This window comes from Nicotiana attenuata, unplaced genomic scaffold (assembly GCF_001879085.1).
Source record: "Nicotiana attenuata strain UT unplaced genomic scaffold, NIATTr2, whole genome shotgun sequence".
Taxonomy (NCBI): domain Eukaryota; kingdom Viridiplantae; phylum Streptophyta; class Magnoliopsida; order Solanales; family Solanaceae; genus Nicotiana; species Nicotiana attenuata.
In genome coordinates this window covers 279,932-291,732 of record NW_017670482.1, presented here as the reverse complement: position 1 = coordinate 291,732, position 11,801 = coordinate 279,932, and the positions used below count along the sequence as shown (strand labels likewise).

The 11,801-nt window shown below is 37.7% G+C and overlaps 1 protein-coding gene across 2 annotated transcripts; it reads left to right on the top strand.

Annotated features, from left to right (window-relative positions):
- The first annotated feature begins 590 nt into the window (after nucleotides 1-590).
- Nucleotides 591-3,023, top strand: LOC109240070 (cytochrome P450 83B1-like). Of its 2 annotated transcripts, none has more exons than XM_019406686.1 (3): nucleotides 591-1,517; nucleotides 2,078-2,513; nucleotides 2,649-3,023. In XM_019406686.1, the coding sequence occupies exons 1-3, from the start codon at nucleotides 639-641 to the stop codon at nucleotides 2,819-2,821; spliced, it is 1,488 nt and encodes a 495-aa protein (XP_019262231.1). In that variant the 5' UTR covers nucleotides 591-638; the 3' UTR covers nucleotides 2,822-3,023. The 2 variants fall into 2 exon arrangements, with proteins under 2 accessions (XP_019262231.1, XP_019262232.1); XM_019406687.1 differs by having other exon boundaries at nucleotides 2,639-2,809.
- Nucleotides 3,024-11,801: the final 8,778 nt, after the last annotated feature.

The following is an 11,801-nucleotide window of genomic DNA, read 5'->3' as shown; positions in this document are numbered from 1 at the left end:
TAGCCTTGAAGATGTTGAAGGGGTTGATCAGTTGCGGTGGGAGGATTAGTAGAAGATAAGGGTATATGTAGAGGGTGGTGGATCAGGATCCTCAAACACCCCAAATCCTGCTGCAACGGAACTTGGTATTGAAGTCTCTCAAACCTCCCGTGATAGAAGAAACGACGAAGAACAGATTTTTCAACTTTGAGTTGTTGAAACTCGAAAATTTGAATTGTTCGTTCTTTTCTTTTTTTCGAGAATTTGAATTGTAGTTCTGGAGAAAAATACGCAGATGAGAAATCTCCTTTCCCTTTTTAAAAATTGAATTTAATGTATAATCAATTAACACCAAGATTTTCTCCTTAATTTTAGGGAATATTCTGCCCTTTTAATGCCTAATAGTCGAATGGTACAAAATTTGTAGGCAAAACGTGGACTGGGCGGGTAATTAACAAACAATGCACATTTTTAGTAATAAGGTTTCATATATGGTATAATTAGGAAAAAAATCCCATTTTTCAAAACAAAAAAAAAAATTGTTTAGACCCACATTGAATTTAGTTAAATCTTCAATCAAAGAAAAGGAAAGTTTTTAACATAAGAACATCTATAAAAGATATTTCATATGACTAGACAGTTGGCGAAACAAAACGATAATGCTCTTTCTACTCTTTGTAGCCCTTCCTTTCATTCTTATTTTCCTTCTTTCTAAATCCAAAAATGGTGGAAGAAACACATTGCCACCAGGTCCTATAGGCTTACCATTCATTGGAAATTTGCATCAATATGATACTTTAAACCCTCATCTCTATTTTTTGAAACTTTCCAAGAAATATGGAAAAATCTTCTCCTTTAAACTTGCTTCTGCTCAAATGGTTGTAGTTTCTTCAGCAAAATTAGCAAAAGAAGTATTGAAAACACAAGATTTAGTATTTTGTAGTAGACCATCTATTCTTGGCCAACAAAAATTGTCTTACTATGGTCGTGATATTGTTTTTGCACCTTACAATGATTATTGGAGAGAAATGAGAAAAATTTGTGTTCTTCATCTTTTTAGTCTAAAAAAAGTTCAATTATTTAGTCCAATTCGTGAAGATGAAGTCTTTAGAATGATTAAGAAAATATCAAAACAAGCTTCTACGTCACAAATTACCAATTTGAGTAAGTTAATGATTTCATTAACTAGTACTATTATTTGTAGAGTTGCTTTTGGTGTTAGGTTTGAAGAAGAAGCACATGAAAGGAAGAGATTTGATTATCTTTTAGCTGAGGCACAAGCAATGATGGCTAGCTTCTTTGTATCTGATTTTTTCCCTTCTTTAAGTTGGATTGATAAATTAAGTGGATTGATAGATAGACTTGAGAGGATTTTCAAGGATTTGGATAATTTTTATGAAGAACTCATTGAGCAACATCTCAATCCCAATAGGCCAAAATATATGGATGGAGATATTGTTGATGTTTTGCTACAATTGAAGAAAGAGCAATCAACACCAATTGATCTTACTATGGAGGATATAAAAGGACTTCTCATGGTAATTTCCCTAACTTACCTACTTTAGACGTGCTCGCACACATACTATGTATAAGTATATACGCACGTAGAGGTGTTAAATGGGCAGGTTGGACCATACATGGATATGGTCAAAACAGGTAGTGTTCCAAGTCAGCAAAGTTTAGTTGAATCAAAATGGGTTGGGACAAGATAAGTCAAACGATGAGTCATAACCCAATATGCTCAACAAGACCAAACCTACCCTCTTTTTTATTTTGCTTTTTGATTAAAATTGATAGTTAGACTTATTTTTCTTAAGTTATTAGTTTAAGTTATTTCAAATCTTCATAATTCTCAATCTCCAAAGTTGATTTTGTATGTTTGATTTTAGATTGCAATTTCACCATCAAGTTACACTACTAATTCGGGTCAAGTCAATAAATTGGTCAACACCCAACCCCATTAAACTTGGTTGGGCGGATAACTAAAAGATGGATTGATTTTGCTACTTCTAATATACTTGTAAATAGCACAAATGTGTTTATTATTGCCTTGAGAATTTCTCATGAATTTACAACTTTTATTTTCTTTTTCTTGTAGAATATATTAGTTGCAGGATCCGACACTAGTGCAGCTGCTATTGTTTGGGCAATGACAACCTTGATAAAGAATCCAAAAGCCATGAAAAAAGTTCAAACAGAAATCAGAAAATCAGTTGGGAAGAGAGGCATTGTAAATGAAGAAGATGTCCAAAACATGCCTTATCTCAAAGCAGTGATAAAGGAAATATTTAGATTGTATCCACCATCTCCACTTTTAGTTCCAAGAGAATCAATGGAAAAAACCATATTAGAAGGTTATGAAATTCGGCCGGGAACCATAGTTCATGTTAACGCTTGGGCTATAGGAAGAGATCCTGAAATATGGGAAAATCAGGAAGAATTTATACCTGAGAGATTCTTGAATAGTGATATCGATTACAAGGGTCAAGATTTTGAGTTACTTCCATTTGGTGCGGGCAGAAGAGGTTGCCCAGGTATTCAATTGAACCCACAACTTTTTTGTGAAAGTTACACATTTTGTCGCTCGGTCAAAAAAATATTTACAGCTGCTAACTAATATACATATTTTCAAAAAGCTCAGAATCTTGAATTTATAAAGATTACTGCAGGTATTGCACTTGGGATTGCATCCGTGGAACTTGCATTGTCAAATCTTCTTTATGCATTTGATTGGGAGTTACCTTATGGAGTGAAAAAAGAAGACATTGACACAAATGTCAGGCCTGGAATTACCATGCATAAGAAAAATGAACTTTGCCTTATCCCTAAAAATTATCTGTAGATTATATTGAGACGTGAATCTCGGGTTCGAATTATGTATACATATTTATAATATATATATAGTTATGCTAAATGAAATTAAATTATACTAATTGTGCTAAATCTCTATAGTGTTGGAGTATATAAATAAAATGCTTAATTAAAATAAGTGTGGTAAAGGGAGGACTTCGATTATCATTGGTGGATGATGAATCTTTTTTATTGAAATGTGTAGCTAAAAAGAAATGTAATACCATGCCTAGGTTTTGTCACTAAAATTTTTATCTCACGACCTCATATTTTAAATAGTATTTCTTTTATTTTTTTATTCAACGCATCAATATATAGTTTAATAACTCTATGACAGTTGTTAGCCCATAAAAATATGAACAAGTGGAAAAAAATATATAAACAAGTGGATTCAGTTGCTTTCCAGGTGAAATTTAGCTTTCTTTGTAATTTTTTGAATTTTTCTGTTTTCCCTAGACAAGTATTTACTTGTATAGTTAGTAAAGGTAATACTCCGATAATCACTTCTTACGACGGATAAAAGTAAATGGTATTAATTTCTATGTTGCGGTAGAATTTTGAATTTGTATTCTGAATCCACCTCATAAAATGGAAATATGAAAGTGAAGTGGGAGCAAATATTTGTGGAATAATGGCAGTACTGATCACTCAAATCAATTTTAATACATAACCAGAGGTGGATTGAAATTTAAATTTCATGGATTCCGCTTTTAAGGTTCTTGTTATTGAATTTATTGTATCTCGAAAAATATGTATTCCTATCTACTATTTATTATATTTTTAGTGAACTTTGCCATATAATTTTATATTCCACATCAAAAATTATGGAATCAGTTAAATTTTGCAACTACTACTGATCTTTTCTTTTTTCTCTCTCGATAGCAACAAGAAATCTCCAAAACAAATTAAGATACGTAACTGATAAAAGTGGTACCTACCTACACCCTAGAAAGTCATAGGTTATGAAAGTGAAATAGAAAAATCATATGCCTAGATAATTAAAGCTTGAAAATGAAGCATTGTCCTCTAGCAATCAATAATTTTTACGTTTCCCGAATATTTTTCTCACCCATAACTTAGATGTAGCATTAACCAAAAAAAAAAAAACTATGGACTCGTTTGTCCATAGATATTTTTTTCCTTTTTTATTGATTTTTTCAAAAAAAAAAATATATTTGTTCATGAAATTTTACAAGTTTTTGCAAAAAAATTCGAAAATGAGTTTTTTCTAAACTATTTTCGAAATTTTCGGAAACTTTCATTTCCCCACTTACAAAATTGCAATATTTTTTCAAGTGAAATGCATATCTAAATTTAATTTTAAATTCTAAATATCGTTTTTCAATTCAACTCTAAATACTACTCCCTCCGTTTCATATTAGATGAGGTAGTTTGACTCGGCACGGAGTTTAACAAAAAAGAAGAAGACTTTTGAAATTTGTGGTCTTAAAAGCTTAAGGGGTAAAAAGTTTGTGGGGCCATGACATTTGTGTGGCTATAAAAGCTTCTCATTAAGGGTAAATGGATAAAATGAAAGAGTTTAAAGTTAAATTATTTTCAAATTTAGAAATGTGTCATTTATTTTGGAACAGACTAAAAAGGAAAGTACCTCATTTAATATGAAACAAAGGGAGTAATATTTTCAAAATTTATAATTTTTATGTCCAAACGCCTACTATACATAAGGGTAATGAACAAATATGGTATGAATTGTAATCTTGTAACGACCCGACCGATCGTTTTAAGAATTAGCATCCCATTCAGTGGCTTAAGGTCTCGAGCAGCTTCGTATTGTGTATTATAACTTGGTGTGTGGTCGAGTTCAGATGTCGGCCGATTCGGGATTAAGTTTAAAGAATAATTCTTGTTTGGAAGCTTAAGTAAAAAGAGTTGACCAGAGTTTGACTTTTGTGTAGACGATTCTGAAATAGTATTTTGATGATTCCAATAGCTTCGTATGGTGGTTTTGGGCTTAGAAGTGTGTCCAGATTTGGATTTGGAGGCATGTAGGTTAATTTGATGCAATTTAGCGAAAATTGAAAAGTTGAAGGTATGGAAGGTTGAGAGGTTTGATCGGGAGTTGACTTATTGATATCGGGCTCGGATTGCAATTTCGAGAATTGAATTGGCTTCGTTATGTCATTTGGGACTTGCATGAATGTAACGACTCGGCCGGTCGTTTTGAGTGTATTAGCCCCGATCCCCTATTTACTGTTTTCCCCATATCCTTTTCTGTTTATGTGACTTGCCGAGAGGTTCTGTTTTTGATTTCGGAGTGATTTAGGACACTTAGTCCCTAAAATAGAAGCTTGAGTTCTAGGGTTTTGACTGTAGTTAGAGCTGTATGAAGACGATTCTGGAATGGAGTTTTGTCGGTTCTGTTAGCTCCGTTGGGTGATTTTGGACTTAGAAGCGCGTCCAGATTGTGTTTTGGAGGTCTGTAGCTGAATTAGGCTTGGAATGGCTAAAGTTGAATTTTTGGGAAATCTTGACCGGAAGTGGACTTTTTGATATCGGGGTCGGATTCCGATTTCGGAAGTTGGAGTAGGTCTGTAATATCGAATATGACTTTTTTGCAAAATTCGAGGTCAATCGGATGTGGTTTGATAGGTTTCGGCATCGGTTGTAGAAGTTTGAAGATTCAAAGTTCATTAAGTTTGGATTGGAGGGTGATTCGTGTTTTTGTTGTTGTTTGATTTGTTTCGAGGGCTCGATTAAGTTTGTATTGTGTTATAGGACTTGTTGGTATGTTTGGTTGAGGTCCCCGAGGGCCTCGGGTTGATTTCGGGTGGTTAACGGATCAATTTGGACTTGTTGAAGTTGTAGATTTTTCTGGTGTTCCGGTTACAGGTTTCCTTCTTTGCGTTCGCGAGGGGAGTTCTCTTTCGCGAAGAGGAGCTGGAGGCGGGAGGGGAATTGTGCTTCTTGTTCGCGATTAAGGTCGCGCCTTCGTGAAGCTCTGGGGTTATAAGTCTACGTGTTCGCGATGAGGCTCCCGCGTTCGCGTAGAGAAAGCTGGTCAACTGAGTCTCCAGGTCATTTTGCCTGCCCGTGTTCGCGTAGGGTCGAGCTGAGTAAGCTACGCGTTCGTGTTCAGGTCATCGCGTTCGCGATGAGTAATTTTGGGCTGAAGCAACTTTGTTCTTCGCGAACGCGAGGGTTCTTCCGCATTCGCGAAGAAGGGATGCCTGGGCAGAATATAACATTTCAAAATCAAGGGTTAAGCCATTTTTAACATAACTTGATATAGAGAGCTCGGATTCGGACGAAATTTTGGGGGATTTTCAGAGAAAACTATTGGGTGATTATTCTTGACTTATTTATGGTTATATTCCATCAATCTATAGTTGATTCCATCTTTTAAATCCGGAATGAGTTGGAAAATTTGGGAAAAATGAAAAGTTCTTCAACCAAAATTTTCAGTTTTTATTGGAATTTTGATATCGGATTTGGATAATTTTGGCGCGAGTGAACTCGTGAGTGAATGGATGTTCGTATTTTGTGACTTTTACCCGATTTCGAGATGTGGGCTCGGGTCGACCTTTTGGGGCGATTTTCTAATTTGTTGTTTAAGCCTTGATTTCATTAATTACATTTGTTTCTTATAGTTATATTTATGGTATGTAATTGCTTTTGGCTAGATTTGGGCCACTCAGAGTCGGGAAATCATGGAAAAGGCATTCTTACTGATTGATTGAGCTTGGTTCGAGGTAAGTACCTTGCCTAACCTTGTGTGGGGGAAATCCCCTTAGGATTTGGTACTGTTGTAATATGTGAGCGCCGTGTACGTGAGGTGACGAGTGCGTACACGAGCTATTTGTTGTAGAATCCAGTTCTTATTAAGTAATAACATGTTCATCTTAATTAAGTTATGCCAGCATGTGTAGTTGTCCTGTTTAGCCAAATATCGCATGTCTAAATGTCTTAAATGCTTATCTGAACTCTGTGCATCATGCTTAGTTGATTCCCAATTTTTCCTTTATCTGTATCAGTCTTAACTATAGAATTCTTGTTGTTAATTGTTGTATTCATCAGTTTTCGAGTTGTGTGTTTACTTTTGGACTACGAGGCAGTACCTCGAGGTATCCCCCCTGCACATTTACTTTGAGACTACGAGGCGGTACCTCGGGAGATCTCCCTGCACATTAACTTTTGAGACAACAAGGCGGTACCTCGGCAGATCTCCTTGCATATTTTCTTTTGAGACTACGAGCTGGTATCTCGGGAGATCCCCTACTGTTTAATCATGTGTGCTGTACTGTTATTTTATTATGGTTTCCTCTTTATTAAATTCCAGTCTCTTATTACACTGTAATATTTTTCTGCCTTATTTATTATATATACCAGTAGGGCCCTGACATGACCTCGTCACTACTTGACCGAGGTTAGGTTTGGCACTTACTTGGAACCGTTGTGGTGTACTCATGCTACTCTTCTGCACATGTTTATCTGCAGATCTAGGTACTTCGTATCAGCCTCGTCATCAGTTAGCAGCGGACTTTTGAGATTTCAAGGTATATCTGTCGCGTCCGCAGACCTCGGAGTCCCCCTCTATTCCCTCGTATGTCATTTACCTTCTTGTACCTTCTTTTTCTTAGACTCTGGTGTATAGAGATACTAGTTTCTTCTGTAGCTTGTGACTTATGATGTTCCGAATTTCGGGAATACTGTGTGTACTCGAGTGTTGGTTATTATACATACCGAGTGGTATTTTTATCAGTTATTTAATTATCTGTTGCAGTTAGTTGTTAAAATTTTGCTTTCATTGTGTCATTCCACAAATGTTAGGCTTACCTAGTCGTAGAGACTAGGTGCCATCACGACATCTCACGGAGGAAGGATTGGGTCGTGACAATGAAAAATTTGACATCATTTTCGGTTGATTTGATATGTTCCGCGCGGGTTGTAGAAGTTGAGAGTTCATAGGTTTATTAAGTTCGATTTGTAGTGTGATTCATTGTTTTGATGTTGTTAGATGTGACTTGAACCCTCGAACAGGTCCGCTTTATGTTATGGAACTTGTTGGTATGTTTGAACTGGGTACCGGGGTCCCGGAAGCCACGGGTGTGTTTCGGATGGTTTTCGTGCATTTGGTCAGGTCTGTTTCTGGTGTGTCGCACCTGTGCCTTTTGGAGCGCAGGTGCAGAGCCGCTTCTGCAAAGTTTATGTCGCTTCTGCGATGTTAGGCCTGGGCGGGAGAACTGCTTCTGCGGATTGGCAAATGCAGGTGCGTGGCCGCATCTGCGGTGTGGCCATTGCATATGCGATTTTGTGGCTCAGGGTGACTATCCATTTCTGCGGCTTTTGTATCGCTTCTGTGGTGTCGCAGGTGCGACCTTCCTTGCACAAATGCGAATCTTGGGCTGGTAGGTTGTCTTTGAAAATGCAAGCCATAGCTCGCAAATGCAGACTCGCAGATGCGTATTTTTTCCTGCAAAGGCAGAAGTGCTGGGCAAAAAGATTAAATTCGAGGGTTTGGTTTCATTACTCATTTTTGGAAATAGGGAGCTTAGTTAGTGACGATTGTTCATGGATTTTTCGAGTAATTCATTGGGATAAGTGTTCTTTACCCGAATCTTATTATAATTCACGAATCCATTGTTATTTTTCATCGTTAAATTAGTAATTTAAGTTGGAAATTTGGGGAAAATTTGTGAAAACTTCTTAGACTAAGCTTTGGAGATTTGAAAGATGATTTGAGGTCGGGTTTGAGTAATTCTTGTATGGTTGGACTCGTTACCAAATGGCTGTTCGGATTTTGTAATTTTGGTCGGGTTCCGAGACGCGGGCTCGGGGTTAACTTTTTGAGTTGTCTTTTTATTTCTCTTTCAAGATCGAAGCTATATTATTCGGAAATATTTCCTATGATTTTCATTTATGATGTTAAGTTCATTTGGCTAGATTAGAGCCGTCCGGAGGTTGTTTCACATGAGAAGGTCATTTTTGAGTATCGGTCTAGCTTCTTTGAGGTAAGTATCTTGCCTAACTTTGTGTGGGGGAACTACCTCTTAGGATTTAAGTCAATTTTGCTAATTGTGTCATGTGAAGTCCGTGTACGCGATGTGACGAGTACGTACTCGGGCTTATTTGTGGAAATTTGACCGTTTTAGGTTCTTAGGTTCATATGTCCATTAAAAAGGAAGTTGTCTTATCATGTTATATCCTCCATTTACTAAATTTACCCTAACGTGTCTTATTTGGAGTTTATTGATCCATGTTCTACCCTTGTTGCCAATAAACTCTTATGTGCCTTAACTAAACTTGCCATCTCTTATATTGCCATGTTGTCTTTTCTGTAATTGTTTAACCTTAATTGAAGTTATGTTATCTTTTCCGTAATTTCTTAACCTTAGTTGAAGTTATCGTTGTCCTTTCAGTAATGGCTTAACCTTAATTGAAGTTTTGTTATCCCTTTCATTGTTGACTTATCCTTATTTGGAGTCATTGATTCATGCTATCTCTCTTATCGTTGAATTGTACTTATGTGGAATCATTGTTGCATATTGTCTCTCCCCTTGTTGAGCTATTCTTGTTGAAACCATTATTCCCTGTTGTGTTTTTCTTTGTGAGCTCGTTCTTACGTTTCTTTGTGTTCTGAAGTTCTTGTGTTGATTTACTTGTCGTGCTCTCGTGTTATTATTATTGTTATTGTTGTACTCATCGTTGTTGAGCTGAGGGCTATGCGTCGTTTTGGTATTGAAATTGTTTTGAGGAAAAGTTTTGGCATATGGGCACATGTGGTGAAAGACCTTATATTGTGTTGTTATGTTCTTGGCACACGTGATATTGTTGAGAGGATTGTTGGGGTGTTCGCATGTGAGTTGTCCGTGCTATTGTTATTATTGATATTTGTACATGCGGTATGACAAGTTGGGCTATATATGTGAGTTTGCGCATGTGGCGAGAGAGGGTGGGAATATTATTATGCGCGTACGGTGAGACAAGGAGGGCATTTACTTTATTGTTGCGCACGTGGTGAGACAATGTGGGCTATGTCGGGAATGATTTGTGATGACTTGTGATGGCCTTGGGGAATTGTTATTGATGATATTTGTGTAGTAGCGTACCTACCTTGTGTGAGTTATACATTGTACATTTTGTGGTGATTGTTTCCTATGTGCCATTCATTGCTCTACTCTTACTTGTTGACTTCGGTTGTGATATAATACTTGCACAAGCATACATGTAAATCACCCATATCGGTGTAAGAAGATGAATCCTGATGTTATTGACCATTTACATGTACTCTCGTTTACTTGCCTTCTGTGTGAGAGTTGTTCTAATGGACATGAGTTATCTGTGCGGTCATGAGTCATTGTTATTGTTGGCACATGACTTGTCCATGCAGATACTAGATATTTTCACTCCCTTGGCATGTGAGTCGTCCGTGCGGTTATGAATTGTAATGTGGGCACGAGATGCCAAGTGATTAGGGTTCACGAATTGGGACCCATGAAATGTGACTATGAGGTAAAGTGCCTCGGGGAAATCCTTGAACAAATCAGTGTGAAAGCAGTTGCTCTTATTGAACTATTACTTGTTCCCTTTACTTGGTTTCACCGGACTTAAACTGTGTTCATCTTACTTTACAGCATTATTACCTGTTTGTGCCCTGTTGCTAATCATTGTTTCTAGTGTTTTAATGCGAGTATTGTTTTGTTATCTTTACCTTGCTTAGCTTTATATTGTCATCGTTTTCCTGTTAGTTTCACATTCATACTTGTACAGGTTATTTAGCCTAGTAGGTGTTTGGACTGTCCCTCGTCACTACTTCACCGAGGTTAGTCTTGACACTTACTTGGTACCACTATGGTGTACTCATGCTACGTTATCTACATATTTTTGTGCAGATCTAGGTACTTCAGAGTTGGTTGACCCTAGTTCGGGCTTTGCTGTGGAGACTCAAGGTATACCTGTCGTCGCGTTCGCAGGCCTCGGAGTCAGCTTCTGATATTGTACTTGTATTGTCTATTTCTTTTTCGTAACAGTTGTACTTAGAAGATTTTTCTAGTAAACTCAGTAGAGCTTATGACTTGTACTACCGGTTTTGGGTATTGTATTGCACTTATTGGTTTACTATAGAAATTTCAGTTTCATGCTTAATAGTTGTTTTCGGTTATATTGTGTCTTTAATTCGGTAAGTGTTAGGCTTACCTAGTCTTAGTGACTAGGTGTCATCACGACATCCTACGGAGGGAAATTGGGGCGTGACAAGTTGGTATCAGAGCTCTAGGTTCATAGGTGTTACGAGTTATAAGCAAGTTTAGTAGAGTCTTGCGGATTGGTACGGAGATGTTTGTACTTATCTTTGAGAGGCTACAAAACTATTAGGACAGTTTCACTTCTTCCATTCCTATCATGCAAGTTTATTGATCTCGGAGTTTGAGCCATTGTCATTCTATTCTCTCACATTTGGTTAGGACACGAGCTGTAATTACTGATGACGCCGCCCCCAGAGCCAGTGTTGTTAGGGGTCGGGGCAGAGGCTGAGGCTGAGGCCGAGGAGTAGCATGTACTGCAGGTAGAGCACCTGTCAGGGCAGCAGTTGAGGAGCCTCCAGTAGCTCATGTTGGGGGACAGGTACCGGAGGCGCCTGTTGCTACTCTAGGACTTCAGGAGACTTTAGCACATTTCCTGAGCATGTTTGACACATTGGCTCAAGCGGGGTTGATTTTGGTTGCACCAACTGCTTCATAGACCGGGGGAGGGGCTCAGACTCCCTCCACCCGTACTCTAGAGCAGCGAGTCCACGTTAGTCAGGTTCCATGTGTCATGCCAACCCAGCCTGTTGTTCTAGTTCAGCCCATGGTTACGGCAACAGTATCTGAGGAGGAACAGCTTAGACTTGTGAGGTTCAAGAAGTATTGCCCTTCTACTTTTGGTGGTTTGGCTTAAGAGGATACACATGGTTTCCTAAAGTAGTGCCATCGTATTCTCCACACTATAGGTATTGTGGAGACGAATGGGGTTGC